Genomic DNA, 18,166 nt, shown 5'->3' with positions numbered 1-18,166 from the left:
TACAAAGATCAATTATACGTTGGGCATAATCTTTTTAAAAATATTTGCATAATAGTAGTAGTTTAAGTGTGATAATTTCCTTTTATTTAAATAGTGACTTTACAAAAAGTTAATTTATTGAAGTTCTATTTAATTGTTATTGATAGCAATTTTATTCTTTAACTCAGCACAACATGAGATTGTTGTTGGAAAATCTGTTGAAATTGCGCAATTTGAGGAATAGTTTTGAGGCATTTATCGTCGCGTGAGGTGATAATCAACTTTGTTGACAAATACAGGAGAGACAAATAAATTTATAAAGTTTTCTTGTAGTGCTCTCCATGTCTCATACACACAATACATCCAATTACTCCTCGATTTCAATTCTATTTCATTGCCATTACCAATTGCGTGGAGTCAGCTGACTTTTTCTTCACCTGACCTCATCACACTCTGGCAACATTTCTGACTCTTCAAAATGATATCTCACAGATACAAAGTCACAAAATACGAGACTTATGCGTGTTCGTTCAGAAAGAGTATGACAAAATATAGCAATTAAAATGTCTCTATTAATGCATAGAGAGAGAGTGGGAAAAAACGTGGACCACATTCTTGATATCGATGATATAGAGTCAAACAATACACCATCAGTGATAAGATTTTGGGACGATGATGGTAAAATTCATATCCATGTTTGGAAGTCATTCGATTGGTATTCACCAAGCAGACTCATGGGGAAATATCAATAGTTTTTTTTGGTATTACCTTCCTAATATTTGTGCTAAACTGGCGAGAGAGAAAAAATGTGTTGAAGTCTATGCAAAATGTAATAATTTTCAATGTTATATATTTGTTCGATTTAGGGGAAGCAACTGTGTAAATTTTCCACCTAGTTCCATTATATAGTTTCTGTTAAAGCATCTCGTCACATTTTTTCGTGTTTAGCCAATTTTGCACACGAGTGAGAGCACAGTTCAAAAGAATAAAAAAAAAGAAACACAATAGGAATAAATAGTGAATAATTGAAAAAGCGGTGACCATGTGTGACTTCTTTCTATCATTCAATATTGAAGCAAATTTGTTGTTTTTTTTTATTTCTTCTCGTTGTCTCCTCTTTATTGATTTACGACCACACCACGAAACATGAGCTTGATATTGTTTTCAGGAAAATTTATGAGGAGTGACCAGAAAATGAAAAAAAAATGTATTACTGTTTTATCAGCAATCAATTGAAAAATATCTCATCGATATCTCACATTTCAATGCAAAGGCATATTGTGAAGATTTTTCTTGGGTCGGAAAATGATTGTGAGGAAAATCACCTCAATCAATATAGAGGAAGTGGTAAGAAAAATATCTGGGGGCTATTTGATTGCTGAAAGACATCATTTAACGCCCATTGAGCAAATACTCTTAACAGACTGTCTAGCTGTCGTCTGTACATTCTGTGAGGCGCATATCGTAGTGACGATGCTTTTGCAGGGTTATTTAGTAAATACGCCAAATAGATTTTTCTTATCATTATCATTGACAACTACCGTTCTGGCGTTTAGCCAAGACACAAACCTAAATTAATCACAATAATAATAATGCGGACATAATTACTACAGGCATGCCAGGAATGGAATTATCAATCTTACATTCACTTGAAATGAAATGAAATGTAGTTCATTGGATGCGATCCAAATAATTATGACAGACAATATCTTGTGACCTAAAGAGGATTTGAACCCAAGACCTTTACATCATAGGGCGAGCACTATAGTACTTAAAAATAAAGATTTTCAAAATTTTGAGATTAATACAATTGACTGTCATGCGCAGATATGTCGCCTAATGACTATTTATCTAAATTTAATCAAACGTGACAGAATTTATTTGATAAACAGGTAAAAAAATGGGACAATATAGAAGGGTTACCAAATTCAGAAGTTCATCTTTTGAAAAGCATGTTAAAACAATATTAATGCTATAAATGCCTAGAAAAGTCTTTTTCCTATTTTTTCGACCTAAGACAGATGCATTTTAGATCGGGAGCTCTACATTTTAACCAATTATCATTTACCTTATTCAGAACTTAAATTTAGCGTGATATGTCACAAGAAATGGTGGAAAAGTGTTCCAAGCTTTGTGGAAAGCTCGATCTCGTAACTTAGATGCTATACCTCAAAAATACCTTCGAATCATTTATTATTTACTGGTTCGCGATCAATTTGAAATAATTTATAAATCACTTAAAACATTGCCCAAAATAACTTAAAAATAATATAAATGAATTTCGGATAAAAATTAGTTATTATTTATGAACTGGTTCATTACGGGTTCAAAACTGATCGGAATAGGTTCAGTTTTATCAGAAATTCCAAGACCTTTCCAACGGGCCCAAATATGATCCCATTCGGTTGATAAATGCGCTCTCTGGAGAATCTTTAACCTTTGACCTTGAAAAACCGTTATTAGGGGAAACTTTGGCACCACCAAACACGGGGTACCATCAAACACTAATTTTTATTCCTAAACTACTTGGACTATCTGGACCATTTCTTCAGTGGACAAACATTCCTATAGTGCCTATAAGTTCCTATCGGTCTTATCCTCTGATATCCAATATCCTATTGAAAAATCGCAGTGTTTGGGGGTAGCCCAGTTTCCCCTATGTCTCCGTCACACCTTTTAGATTAGAAAAATTTCAGGAAATCAAAATTCTATTCTTCTATTATTCTTCTTCTGAACATTACACCAAATTAAATTTAGTTCAGTCTAATATTGAGTTCGAAAGATTGGAATAGACTTATGCAAACTTCGAGAAAGAAACGGACGCAAATTTTGATTTCACGAAATTTTATCGGTATAAAAGATGTTGTGGAGGCATTAGGAATGATTCAACGGGATTTTCGTAAGATAAAGTACCCCAAAGTCGGCCTGTTCCTCTGTTCGGTCGGTGTGATTAACCAATTTTTTAACCATTTATAATCAATTTCTATGAAATTTTCACTGATTTGCATTATATATAATGTAATACATCTTATAATGTTAGACCGGTTAGAAGATATTATAGCAAATCTAAGTAAATTAAATAAATAACTCCACTGGCTGAGTTGAGGAACCGGTGCACTACAGGGCACTTTACTTTATAAGGACGAAATGTCTGTCTGGATGGACAACTTCTAGAACATCCAAAAATGAAAAAAAGTCGCACGACGCTTTTTCGAGTAATCCAAAAAACTTAGTTTTGGATGAGAAGAGGAGGGGTGGAGGAAAAGAAAAGGTCTGTTACCGATCCTTGGGTCAACTTATAGGGGAATCGTCGGACAAACTCTGAGAGAAATCCGAAAAAGTTAAAATAACATTCCGGAAATGTTTATTTTACCCTGCAGTATTGATCCGAAATCGGTGTAAATTTTATGCTTTTTAGGTGTATTAGGGGTTAAAGTTATCCTTTTTCATGTTAATTTTACTCTTAAAAGGATGTAAAATTAAAATTAAAAAATGTTGATATATTTTTACACCTAAAAAGTGTTAAAATTATGAGGAAAAAAGTTAATCGCACCCCTGTTTTTTTCTCAGTGAATGGACAAACAGCTTGACGTTAAAAACTTGAAACTTCAGATTTCCAAAATTCTACCAAAATACGATGTCTTGAGGGTGAAAAATCCAAATGTACATGTATAGAACTCAAAACCGCGAGATTACACTGCTCTCTTTGTGGAGTTCGAGCAGTATTAAGTTCGAAAATTAGAAAAGGAGTTATCTTAACTCAAGAGTTAATTGCGATCCTGCAAAAAAATATTCTAGATTTGGACATCCTTATAGTTTGTAATCATCAACAAGAATCGAATTTTTATCGATTCTAAATAGTCCAACAAAATTCTTTGTTCCATGGTGGGTACCCAGAGTCCCAAAGGAGACGAAAAAGTTAAATGATTCTGCTCAAATCCAAAAACATGTAACGCCCCCAAAGAAAAATCTGTGGTTAGAAACGTATGGTTAGAAATTTATGCATCTTTTTCTTTTTCAGAAATTGTTTTTCAGAAGTTCGAAAACATAATTTTCTTATTGCAGAACAATTATGATATCAATTATTCACGAATATTTGTTTTCTTAAGTTTTAAAGGGCATTTGTGTCCATTATTAAGATTTTCGTGGAGTATAAGAATTTATTTATTAGTGATAGATATCGGAGAAGATCATGTTAATGATGCTAAGGCCGACTTATGGGGAGGGTTTTCCGAATGTCCTAAGTCTTTATCTGTAACCGTTTGGCCTAAAGGAATGGGATCAAGCTAAATGATCTCTTAAGCAAGAACAGCTGCTCAATTTAAATGAAGAGTAGAACTTACATAACACTCTGCAACTCCTCTTAGGTGGAAACAGGGGGCGTGGCATATTTTTCTACAGTTCTGAGTCTTTCGAATCTTTTTGAATATACAGTAGACTCTCACTCAATCGGCTCTTTATCAATCGGGCGACAAATTTTGTTGACAATTTTCACGTTTAATTATGAGGCTAATTCGCTCAAATTTGCTGTAGTTCTTCCTATTTTATCGTGATTCTTTATAATTGAGCGCTTTTTGTGGAATTTACAAAGGTTTTGACGCTCAATTCAATCGCTAAACCGGATGACATTTTGCCCCATATTCCCAATTAAGAGAGAGTCTACTGTATTAAAAAAAAAAGATTCGAGTGTTTTGAATATCTGTTTCAGTTGTCTCCTAACTTTTCAGCTTATTTGAATAAGCTGAATACTATTTCAATTGAAAGTAATTTATTTGCAAATTTTCTGACTAACCTTGTGGATCAAAGAGAGAAAATGTAAAGATACGAATGTGTGAGAATTTTATGAGAAAATTCCGACCTATGCCTTTTTTAACCTTCATAATTGAAATACCACAGATTCAGAAGGATCTAGGGTAGGAGGCACAAGATGAGAGAAGCACGAGTAGAGAATGAGGCGGAGAAATGCGTGATAAAATTTAACATGACAATTATTCCTAATCATTTCACCATGTATATACGTATATATCATAATAATATTAATTCATACAATCCTGTATAGAATTTCATTTTCTCTTTTTCTTTTCTCTCACATCACGTGTCTCTAAATTCTATCAAATATATCGCTTCCTCTTCACCAAAATGTTTGTGGTGCTGGAAAATTTTGCCTACAAATTAGAAAATGAAATTGGGTCGGAAATGTATCTACATTTTACACTCTTTAACGACATTATTAGAGGTGTATATTTGGGCAAGAATGGGCCATTTTCGCCAACAATTTACGGAGTTATAAATACGTCTAAATAGTATTAAAATGCGAGAATGGGGCGTTTGCTATTTCATATGAGTACACTATATTAAAAGCCAAGATGTTACGTAAAAAAATTTCGCATTTTGTGCCATGCAGAATGAAGGAACATATATTGCAAAATATCTCTTCTACTGACTAAGAAAATGCAATGTAGTATGGATAAAATATGCAATTTTCTAATTATTCCATATTCAATATCTCGAACATTTAATTGCATTTTTGCATGAAATGACACAGTTTTTTTATGTCTTTCTTGCATTTTTTTTACAGGCCTATGCAGCAGGATGTAATATTGTAATATTGGCAAGCACTTTTGAGCGAATCCAGATTATCCCTGGAGCCACTCACAATTACATCCGAATATCTGCCCTCGACTGTAGCACTGATACGGGTAAAATTGCTGCAGCTTATGAAGATAAAGTGTGTATCTTTGAACCAACACCACTCATTCATGGTGATGTTCCATCGGAACATGGCTTGGAGTACAAGTAAGTCACAGCATTGTCTCTAAAAGTTCAAGAAGATCAATTTCCTCGTGTAATAATTAAATATATAAAAGCCCCACATTTTCAAAACATAATTCTAATGAACCTATGAACCCTCGTGCTGGGAGGATAATTATCTCCCTTATTAGCAATCTTACTGGATTTTATTTATTTAATGAGATTACAGCAATTATTAGGTAGTCACGTCTTTATAATGAAGACATTATTTATATTAATTTCTTATCTAGAAAGTTTAATTAAAAAAAAGGTGGCAAAGTGACCATAATTTCGACCTCTTTCGTGACTTCACAATTGATTTCATTTTATTTGTTTCAATTAATAAAGTTGTTTATTAAATAGCAGAACATTTTATGCGTGAATTTCAGCATTCCGGGAAGTTTTCTCCAGTCCACCGTTCTTTTTAATATTAACTGACTCAGAACCGATTCGAATTCATTAATAATAAAGCCTTCCCATAATGGATTAGATGTAAAAGTAAAATTTAATCAATTTTTCAGTAAAAAGGGATAGGAAAGCAAGTCAGTTCTGATGAAAAGTTTGAACCTTCGTCTTTAATAGTATGCTTTAAAAGTTTTTTTGCTCATTATTTCGATGAAGAAATTTGTTTAAGGAATCATACCGGTTCAAAATCACTAATAAAATAATACCACTGAATTTCGGATAAAGAAATAATTATCAGTAAAAAACCATTACATATCAGGTTGAAACCAATACAGATTTGTCCGATATTCCTAGACCTGTCAAATATTTCAAATCTGTCCAAATCAGTCCAAATCAGTTGAGAAATATGCTATCTTGATTTAGAAAAACTGTTATTAACTCATTCAGTCAATGTACCAGAAATACTTGAGATAGAATGTTCATATTTTGGGATTAGTTTCCTACAGATTAATAGATGAATTTTTTGAAAAGAAAAAAATTTACCTATTATGGGAGCGCGAGGAGCCTCTGTCAAACACACGTCTTAACGGTCACTGAATTTAAATTCTGTGCATTAATTCATTACAAACTCTACTGCTTTAGATAGAGTAACTATCCAAGAAAACAAATTAGCAACCAGAATTCAAATCAGGAAAGAGGAAAGAGGCCAATTTTAATAAATTCGACGGGATGTCGAATTTTCCGTCCGCCATTTTGAGCAAAAATTTTGTATGACCTTCCGCGAAGGAAGAAAACAATAACAAAATGTATTTTCATCTCTGTCGGACTATTTTTCCCGAGTAATTGAAGAACTAAAGTTACTAAAAATCCATTCTCGACAGCAATTCGAATATCAGTTGCCCAGGAATAAATCATCTAAAATCACTCAATTTGCGTATGATGTATAATACCATGGTAAGGAATGGGTTAAGAATGATTCACTGCTCTTTTTCTACATAGGCGCTTACACTATAAAATAAATTTCGAAATAAAAAGTGGTGGCAAAGCGTTCCAGTCTTTACAAAGTGCTCGAACTCCTAACATTTATGCTTTACCTCAAAAGTACTTTCGCATCATTTACCGTTTATCGGTTCTCAACCGATTTAAACCGAATCATAAATCACTCAAAAGCTTTCACAAAAATTGTTTAAAGAGCAACAAAATTAATTTTCGGACAAAAATTACTTATAGGTTCATAACCGGTTTCACAACAGATTTGAACCGATTTATAAATCACTCAAAACATTTTCCGCCATATTTTGGGAGTAATATAATTTAATTTTATATAAAAATTAGTTATCGGTAATGAATCGGTTCCAATGACCCCAAACATAACCCCGTTCGCTTGATAAATGCTCTCTAGAGCCTTTTTAACTTTTAACCTTAAAAAACCGTTATTAAGAATGATTTAGAAAATTGAAAAAAAAAATCGCACAACGCGTTTTCCAGCAATCTCAAAAAATATGGTTTTCGTGCTGGAGAGAATGGGTGAAGGACATGTTAACGCTCCTTGAGTCGAGTTATGAGGGGCACCCAAAAGGTCCCATGTTCCTATCTCTTACTATTTGGCATCTAGAGGTGGCGACAGCCGGACGGACAGACAAAAAGCGTGACGACATTTCTCAGAAATCGTCTCAAATACGAAGATTTGTTTGGAAAAATGGTCTCCGGGGGGTAGAAGTTGAAAATTTTGGGTAGTGAAAAAATCTAGGAATTCTAATATACTGCTCTCTCTGTGAAGTTTGTGCATTAAAAGGGGTTCCAAAGTTTAATACCAATTTATTTTAGTCCTATCATAAGACTATTTCGAAATTGAAAACTGAATTGAACGCCATCTTAAATAATCCAATAAGGTGATTTTTCCGGTGATAAGTTATCTATGGACGAAATATTGACCTGGGTATGAATTCTGAGATAAGTGAGTTTTTCACGTTAGAAACTCACGGTCTTTAGATCGTTTCCTGTAAGCGTTTGGTGAAGCTTTCACAAAAAATGTCACGTGAAACACTTACAGCATCTAAGAATTTACATGAAAGCTTTTACGGAAACTTGGCAAAATGCTTAGTAAAGGTGATCTCAGAGCCGTGAATTTCTCATGTGAAAAACTCGCCATCTCAGAATTCATACCCTGAACTACCTCCCCAAAACATTTTCGAGAATGTACAAAGTCGCTTAAGCCAATTTTTGGGTAAAATTAGAAAAATCTCTTTTTCGACGGAGATTAGGGAACGATTGAATGGGACGGGGAAAAAAAACAGATTAATCTCGAGATGCTGTAATTTCAGTAGGGGTCATCGCCGACTGTAAATCAATATCTCTTACCGTTTGCATTTTAGATGGGTCAGGACTTAGGACCGCTATACTGCGCTCTGAATTCTCCATTTTTCGAAATGAGAAACGTAGGACATGTTTTCGATCTGTTTTAAAAAAATATAAGCGCTATCGTGAATGCCACATTATTAATGCGATGGTCAAATTAAGGGGAGCCTATATGGCTCTGTTTCTTTCGAAGAGGCATGGTCATTCTAAAGATAAGCCAGTGAGTGCAAGTTTACATATTCGTCGCATTAGCGTTGGCTGTTTTTCCATTTCGAAAAATGGAGTGAAAATTGAGAATCATTTTAAATCGTTTATCGATATTGGAATCGTTTATGCAATGCCTTCTTATATTGAACCTTTCTAAGGAAGAAATTTTATTTGCGGAAAATAATTTTCTTCTTTTTAAACAACAAATTTAATTTTTACTGCTTATTTGTTTTTGCCCTTTAGAATTTTTTCTTGATGATGGATAGCCCACTCGTCCTGAATTATCTGTGCAATTAAAAGAAGAAAAGATTTATGTTCTTTCATTGATTCTGACGAACAGGAGTCCAATTTTACAATTTACCGTAGAGTTTATTTTCCAATTTACTTGAGAGGTCTTTTATAATGCACTAATACCAACACTATTTTGATCAAAATGATGTCATTGTTTTCCATTTTCCCTTTTAATAGCACTTTCAAATTGTGGTAAAGCGTGTTGGAATGAGTTATGAGTCAACTATTTGTTTGTGAATCTCTGTGAAACATCCATCGTCCTTTCAATTAGAAACTATTATGCATTCCATGAATATGGAGTGGGTTTTGTGGTATTCATATTTCTAATACCTATATTTGTCCCTCAATGGATCAATGGCGCATAATTTCCATCTCTAATAATTGGAAAGTGAAAATTTTGAATTTGATTCTAATATTAAATATAGGTATAAATAATTTCTTTATTGAAATTTTCAGTAATTTTATAATTAAATTTATTGAATTTTGTCTCTCAGCAAATTAAACTTTTTGGAGTAGAATGTAACTTTTATGCGGGGAAATGGAATTTAATCTCATAGGGAGTGCAAAAGTTTTTGTAACAAATGCTTTTAGTGTGTAATTTGATTTATCAAGAGTCAAATTGTAAAATGAATTTTGGTGGAAATTTAATTCGTCAAGATTTGTGTTTCAGTTCTTCTGGTTACTTTCTCGTATTTGATGTGGTTTTAAATTCAGTACATTAATTAACATCTCTAGCAACACTTTTCTGAACTTATGATGTTCTTAAAGTTCAAAAAATCATATTTTTTCCTTTTATTTGCGCTGCTAATGTGAATGAGAAGACAATTTTTGTGCAAATATTTAATCCCGTATGAAAATTTGAAGCCAACATTTACTAAAATTCGGTACAATTCAATGTAGTGTATACACTGAGGGAAATCCGAAAAAGTCAAAATAACACTTCGGAAATGTTAATTTTATCCCGCAGTATTGATCCGAAATCGGTGTAAATATTACCCTTTTTAGGTATATTATGGGTTAAAGTTACCCTTTTTTCATGTTGATGTAAAATTAACATTAAAAAATGTTGATATATTTTTACACCCGAAAAGGGTTAAAATTATGACGAAAAAAAGTTAATTGTAGCCTCTTTTTTTCTCTGTGTAACTTCATACATAGATAATACTAGCTCAATACTTCAGAAATGAAAGAATTTTCAAATGTATAAATAGTCTGTTTATAGCGTCCACCGTCGCCTTATGCTTTATTATCGAACTTTCAGAGCCAAAGGGTAAAGACCTTTTCGTAGATTGTTTAAGCCAGACGACAAGAGATAAGACCATTAAATGATTTTGTTTCTTTTCAACAATTCAATTACACAAATTAACAATTTTTCATAAAATAGATTCATATACAGAAAAGTACGAAACAGCTAACTGCGGCTCTATTAGATTACGTTAAAAAAAAGCATTGTAAGAAAATAAAGGCAAGTTTAAGGGGTCTGCTTAACCATACCATCGAAGTTGTAGCTCCTCATGAACAGCTATGTTCCTTACTCGATCTGGACGAGTGATTCCCTTAACCGTCCGGAGGTACCTCATCTCGGCATCTTATACTTTGTGTCATTACCCAAATCTCATGATCAGAGATGAGAATAGGAATGAATACAGCTTTGAAAACCGATAACTTAGCCGAACGACTAAGCTCGGCCTTCCTCATCACGTTTCTGCCAAGGTTCCTCATTACTGTAGAACCTTGACCGATTCACAACGATAGTTCTGTGTCCATCCTACCATCATTCGTGAATTAATTTCCATATTTATCTTATTCTTCATTGAACGACTCTAACACGAAAAAAACACAGGTTTTTGGTTTCCGGTTAAGGTCCAAAAACAGGCACAAGTTCATCCACCTACTGTAGCAGTTTTGGGTTAATTTAAATCGAGTTATTTTAATAACTGAAGCTAAAATTGATCCTCTGTAGAATTATTTTTCTAAAATTAGGTTTTTAATTGGTAATATCCATAATTTTTCAATTTGTCAGCTTTTCGATCAGGGATCAAACCAAGAACTGTTGTGTAACATAGCTTCTGTTTTTCCTAGAGACACTCCCCACCCATTTGGTTTAACTCGTAGGGGCTTATATTTTTTGTAAAGTTATTGAACTCTATTTGATTAAAATAACGTTATACTTGTATGTCTGTCCGGCTGTTAGAGTTAGAGGTGAAATCTTTAGCTACTTTATTTTGGAGTCTTAAGAAGAGCCTCTCTTTCCTTAAGTCGATTTTAGTACACTCAGAAAAATAATCGAGTAAAACTTACTCGAATCCATGTTGAATTAATTCTTTTTCGTTGTGATTTTCGCTTAACTATATTTCAGAGTTAATTTTACTTCTATTTACTCTATTTAGGTGTAATATTCGGAAGAGTTGTTTTAACTTTTTCTTCCTAAAATTTACATGACAAAAGAGTATAAATAACTCTTTTTAAGACTGAAAATAACTCGTATTAAGAGTTAAAATAACTCGTTTATAGAATGAAAAAAAAAATCTTTTTTAGAGTTAAAATTACTCTTTCAAATCCCAAAAATAATATGTTTTGCAATTTTATGTTTCTTTTTAAATTTGTAGTTTTCTTTATTAATATTTTCTTGACCTCAAGTTCTTTATGTTCCGAACGAAATATCTCGTATGATGCACGCACATGTCTTCATAAAACACTGTTAGGCATATTTCTAGTTGATGTCCGATATGAACTTTGTCATACGAAAATTTTCTTAACTGAAGTATATTCTTAAAACGAAAACATTTAAGCATATACTTCAGCCGAGATGAAATTTTACATCGAAAAAGAGTAATAATTATATCGATATCCGACGAATTTATTCAACTCGCACGATGAGTTGTTTCAACTCTATTTACTAAAACTTACAACGAAAAAGAGTAACAATTAACATCTGTATTCGTAGAGTTAATTCAACTCTGCCATAGAGTTGTTTTAACTTTTTAGGTTTTTTCTTAGTGTATCATTTATATGATGTTCATTGCATTTGATGATCTTCATATTGGAGGTTTCCCAAATACCGATAAATTCTAGTCATTTCTCAAAATCTAACGGATCACTTGCTCTTTATATCTAATCCTAATCAACTATTTTCTCAAAAGTCTTGTCTGATAAGAAATTAGAAAAGTTGAGCCATATGACGAAACCTTAGACTTAAAAACCATATTAACTCGTTGGAAAGGTCTTGGAATTTCTGACAAGTTGAAGTGGTTTCAATCGATTATGAATTGGTTATTAACCGATAAGCAATTTTTGTCCAAAGTCCGAATATTAGTTCTATTACTTTTAACCCTCTATCAGGTAAGACCATCTCAAGACGGTCTTCACAAAAATCACATTTACTGCGATTAGAAAGTTCTTATTTATTTAAAAGTGCTATAATGTCCCCGATAATAGTCTTATTAACATGTTTTGAAAGTTTGAACTCATTTTAACTCTTCGTTTGCTATCCCCAGTTTCGTGTCACAGGTCACAGAAAAAGCAACAAAAAATATTTGTGCAAAAAAACTCATTTCCAATTTCCTTAAAAATACCGATTTAAAGTTATCTGACTAAAATAAATTTATTTTTTACTGAAAGATATGTCATTCTACTTTGTATATTTTATTTAAAAAATTTGAAAAAAAACTAAAAATGTGAATTTTAGAAGCAAAAAGTGTTTCAAAAAATTTTTATATTTTCTCACCTAGCGCCTAAACTAAAAGAGATAGTGAAGAACGGATAATTTTTTCGACTTTATTGGATCATAAAATTATCCTAGAAAAAATTTTCCTACAACTTTTTTTTTCGCATATTAAAGAAAACACTGTTAGAGGGTTAAACGATTTTAGAATATCTTTATCTCAGGAGTATTTTTGGAGTGAATTATGAATCAGTTAAGAAACGATAATGTGAAAGTCTTTTTGAGGTATAGCATCTAAGTTATGAATGCGAATATTCCCCAAAGTATCGAACGTTTTGCCACCCTTTTTTTTAATATGTTTTTGATAGTGACTAGGTCACCTTTTCGTCCTTATAGGAAAGTTATCTTAAATTGATTCTAACCTTTTCTAAGGTTAAAGATTAAACAGCTTTAGGAAGCGTATATCTTAACTACTTAGGACACTGCTTAGGGACTGCTTAGTATGGATTTATTCGAAAGGTTTTGGATTTGCGGACCAATTTGAAACATGTTAAACAAATATTGTCATGAACTGACATAGTTTTTATCTGTAATTCAATTACATTGTTTTTACGCAATTTTGGGTAAAAATTTGGACTAATTACAACCAATTTTCTAAGCATTATAAAAAGCTAAGACAACCTTTAATCCCTTCTTAGGTTCATAAAGTATTTCAAAATATTTTGGATTAATCATAATCATTGATATTTCTAATCCAATACGTCGAATTAAATTTGAAACGATGTTAGCGATCTAGGTTCTTGATACTTGCACAAAGATCAACAATTTTGTGCGGTTTTCAGGTGGGTTCAAACGGGTAGTCTTCAGGCTAGCTCCCATATTAGTTCTCTGTCGTGGAATTTGGAGGGATCGCGCCTCCTGACGGGAGGAGTAAATCTGCAAATGTGGCATGAGCGTGTATCAAAGGTTGACGATGAACAACCGCATACGGTGACATTTGAAATTGGTGGTGATCGTGATCCAAAGACACCAACAAATGAAGAAGAGGCTGAGATAGGATGGGAGTGTGTATGGAAATGTCATACAGCTACCCCGGTGCATCATATGGCATTCAGTCCAGATGGTACGCTATTTGCCACATCGGGCAAGAGTGATCGTTTAGTTAAAGTATGGTATGAGAATAAGCATTTGCTGTTTCCGACAAAGAGCTTAGATTCAACCCATTACAATACGATGCAATCGCAACAGATGCCACAGGAGCTCAACTATGGATTTGTGTATGTTGCTCATCCGCGTGCTGTGACTCATTTGTCGTGGAGGAAGACCAGCAAGTATATGCCAAAGGGGGCTGTATCGAATATGCTGGTGACCTCATGTCTAGATAATATATGTCGCATATGGGTGGAAACTGTTCTACCTGATGATGGTTTGGTCAATATGAATCAATTTGATCCGTTGGCAACGCAAAATCCCAAATTTCGTACACATCGACATAAGCATCGATTTATGCAGCGTCTGAAGCATATGAAGACATGCTTTCACATTCGTCGACATGCTAAGCATCAGGGGGCATTGGGCCTGAATGGAATGGGACCGGCTTTTGGTGGGCCAGGAGCTGGTACAAATTTGGGTCATGCACCAATACCATCTCTTCCATCGACGTACAGTGTTCATGATTTCCATTCGTATGGCTATCATGGAACTGGTGTAACACCTGGTCTGCATTTTCATCTGGCAGCTTCGATAAATGCAGAAACTGATATACCCCTGGTGCCGTCAATGCAAACCAATGATCCTTCAACACAGCCCAATTTCATTTTGCACTGGTTGAATAACAAAGAGATGCATTTCTCACTGCAGGCTGAGTCAATTCTGCAGGAGATGGCCAGGAAGGTGATTGAGAAGGAGGATATGCAGAGTATGTCGAATGTGAATAGTGAAGCACATTCGGAGGCTCAAGAGGCTCAGGAAGAGCCACATTCTGAAGGTGGGGCGGCAGAGAAGAAAAAAGTCCCTAAGCCACCAAATATCAAATCTTTCTCTCACGATGAGAGTAACAGTGATGAACATCATACGCATTCCAACAGATCAGGATCTCATGCTGGAATTCTCAGTCATCATTCAATATCTAATACTACATCACTTAATTCCCTGGCTACAGATGCCGCTGTCCACATGACAGATTCCCTGGATATGAAAATTGAGTGTCTACTGAGGGATTGGCATCACAATCCTGATCTTCTGTTTTCCATTCATCCAATCGATGGGAGTTATTTGATTTGGGTGGTTGAGTGGTTGGATGAATATCATCCGGGTAGTTTTCGTCAGGCTCAGGTGTCCTTCTCTACGCGTATCCCATCGGCTTTCCCCCTAGGTGATGCTATGTCCATGTCTACAACTGTTAGTCTTTACAATACGGGCGGGAATTTGCTTCATTTTCGTGATATGGTCAAAGGTGCCAAACCCACAGCGCCATCTAGTCAGGCTGGTGAGAATGTTCAAGATATTGGAACACCACTACCAAGTGTGATGGAAGAGGCAGAGACCGACTGGACAGCTGGACAGGCGACAACAGAAGAGGGAGCAGACGGAACTGGTGGTGATGGTGGAGAGAAGGATAGTCAAAAGCAACGCAATACAGAAGCTTCAGCCAATGATTCTGGTCAGGGCAATGATTCGGCACATTCCGATATTGTGGCATCACCACCATCTCCGACAATTTCCATGGTGACCAAACACTCCAATGGTACCCTCAATCTCTGGCAGTTGACTTTTGCTGATAAGACAAAATTCACCCAAGTTCTGAGTATTGGTCATGCATCGAGGGTGTCTGGACATCGGTTCAGAGTCAATGACATCACATGCCATCCAGTTCTACCACTACTACTCACAACGTCACATCACAACATTCCGGATATTCCTACGGCATCTACAACAGTTCCCGGACGATATCAAAGCGATCGTCCGGGTCAAGGAAGGGATGTCTGTGCTCCATCGGGTTTCTGTTCTGAACTCATTCTCTGGCGTGTCGATGCTGTTGGACCACTGTCACAGTCCGGTGGAGTCAATGAGTTGGCTCGGATCAATTCCCCTGAAATTTCAGCTTTCAGCAATGTAGCATGGATTCCAACCCTCCTGCCCAGTACGACCTTGGGTAATCTCAGTAATTCATCATCAGCATGCTTTGTGGCAAGCGATGGAGAATGTCTGAGGGTGTACCAAGCAGTCATTGATGCTAGAACGCTCCTGGCGGAAATATCAACATCAGAACGTCGGAGTCGTCTGAAGGATTCCATGGTGTCCCTATCTACAGAGTGCTCAAGTGACAATGGAATTCATCATACGTCCATTCATGATAAAATAAAAATTGTGTCGCAGCAGTCAACAGCACGTCCAGGTTGTATAATTCAACTGGATGCCATTGCTGATGCTACGCATGATTGGCAGAATACGCAGTTCCTGCATGTGTTCCAGGAACAACTGATTACAGGGGAGAGAAATGATGAAAAGTACTCAGCACCCTTCGATGGAACAGACATTGGTTTGATGGAGACGCAAATGGGTGCAATGGTGGATTTGCAGAGGAATGCCGTGTTTGAGGAACCCTTCTATATTGTCATCGTTGAAAGGACACACAATGGTAGTACCATTCATATGTGGCGTCTGGTGATTGCATCGCAACCGAGTCAGAATGAGATGACAGAGAGTATGATGTATGTGCCAGATAGCAATATTGTGCAGGATTTGGATGATCCCGAACCAGGTCCACGACATTCAATTTCCGGCCTCAATATCGCAGCCGATGAGAGGCATTCACCTGAGAAGCCTCATGTTAGTATTACAACAACGAAAGTTTGTACTCAAGATCTACCACTGCCGGAAGGAGTAGATGTTATCCATGCATCCCCAGCAGCTGGACACTTGAGTTCATCATCGATCTATCCGGCATGCTTTGCGCCCTACATCATCGTGACAGCATGCTCGGATTCAACATCGCGTTTCTGGCGATGCAAGGTAACCAAGAGAGATGATGCTGATCCAACTGATGACGCAACCCTATACAGCTATGAATGGTGCGAATGGGAGATGCTGAGTAAGGATCGTGAGTCAACAATTGAAATATCAGGACAACCCCTGAACATCAGTGCTGCCTATTCAGGAAGAATAGCCTGTGCCTATAAGTATGGCAAATCATTTACGCGACCCAACAAAGGTGGAGACCCTGAGTCCAGATACGTTAATCTCTGTGTGGCCATTTATGAGTGTGAGAGTACGGGTGGTAGTGAATGGGTGCTAGAAGATACGATTCATCTGAAAAATATCCATTTACCAAGGATGCAGATGGATCCGCATCTGGATCTCAGCTATCTTCACGACAATCGATTCTTGCAGAAGAAGCAACGTCTGACGCAGGTATTGCAGACATTTACTAGTCATGAGGAAGTTCGGGCTCAGCGAAATGGCGATGTAACGCCGGATTTGACAAAACCAAGTGGTCTACTGGCTGTACCGAGTTTCAGTACACTTCAGTCACTGCGGAAGAGTATTTCTGAGCATGGGAATACATGTCCCCTAACACAGAAGCACTTGGTGCAGCTGGACTGGGTGTCCAAGGAAGATGGTTCGCATATCCTAACAGTGGCTGTTGGTAGTAAAGTTATGCTGTATACTTCGGTGTCTAGTGATCTGGCACAGGCTAATATGAAGGCTATGAAGGAGTCTCAGTCGACAAATAGGCCCCTACTTAGGAAAGCCAGTTCTCTGGCTCAGCCTCATTTCAATGATGAGATTCGTTGGATGAAGCTGAGGCAGATTGATCTGTCAACGGCTGATGGCCTACCTCCTCTGCCCATGCAGATATCCTGGGTTAGGGATGGAATCTTGGTGGTAGGAATGGATTCGGAGATGCATGTTTACACCCAGTGGAAACCACGTCAAACTCTGGGTATTCATGATATTGAGGATCTCTATGATAATCGCAATTTGCGCGATGAAGATCTCCGAACGATTGCTGCTGAGAGTTCTCAGAGGCGTCTAGCAGGAGTATCGTCAATGCCTCATCTCTCCCGAGTCAGTTCGATGAATTTGCAGATGATGACGAGTGAAAAGAAGAGGAAAGCTGCATCTTCGAGTCAAGGACAGATTCCAGGAACTACCGATCATCATCAAATTCAGGATTACATGCCGGACTATGGGTTGTTTGAAGCATCACGAATTGCATGTCCAGTTCTGCCCCAGTACCATCCCAAGCAACTTATGGAATTGCTGAATTCAGGAAAGATTCGCTGGGTGAAGGCAATCCTAGCTCATCTTGTTCGTTGCATCAGTGGAACTTATATGCGAGGCGGTGGCGGTGATGAAGAGAGTCTCAACAAACAGGTAAGATCATCAAATTCCTTTTTCCATTTCACATGTTTTCTCTCAATCTTTTCACCCTTTTTGTGTCGAGGGGTTGACTTTTTTCTTCCAAAA

At 36.1% G+C, this 18,166-nt stretch overlaps 1 protein-coding gene across 7 annotated transcripts in view; it reads left to right on the top strand.

Moving 5' to 3' along the window:
• LOC129799955 (dmX-like protein 2) overlaps window positions 1-18,166 on the top strand; it is a 57,463-nt gene that overhangs the window by 9,166 nt on the left and 30,131 nt on the right. For all 7 annotated transcript variants that reach the window (XM_055844266.1, XM_055844264.1, XM_055844270.1 and 4 more), the window contains exons 2-3: window positions 5,558-5,775; window positions 13,537-18,073. In XM_055844266.1, the coding sequence (XP_055700241.1) occupies window positions 5,558-5,775; window positions 13,537-18,073 (4,755 nt within the window). The remainder of the gene's footprint in view (window positions 1-5,557; window positions 5,776-13,536; window positions 18,074-18,166) is intronic.

Source organism: Phlebotomus papatasi, chromosome 1 (assembly GCF_024763615.1).
Source record: "Phlebotomus papatasi isolate M1 chromosome 1, Ppap_2.1, whole genome shotgun sequence".
Lineage (NCBI taxonomy): Eukaryota > Metazoa > Arthropoda > Insecta > Diptera > Psychodidae > Phlebotomus > Phlebotomus papatasi.
This window is presented reverse-complemented; position numbering and strand designations above follow the sequence as displayed.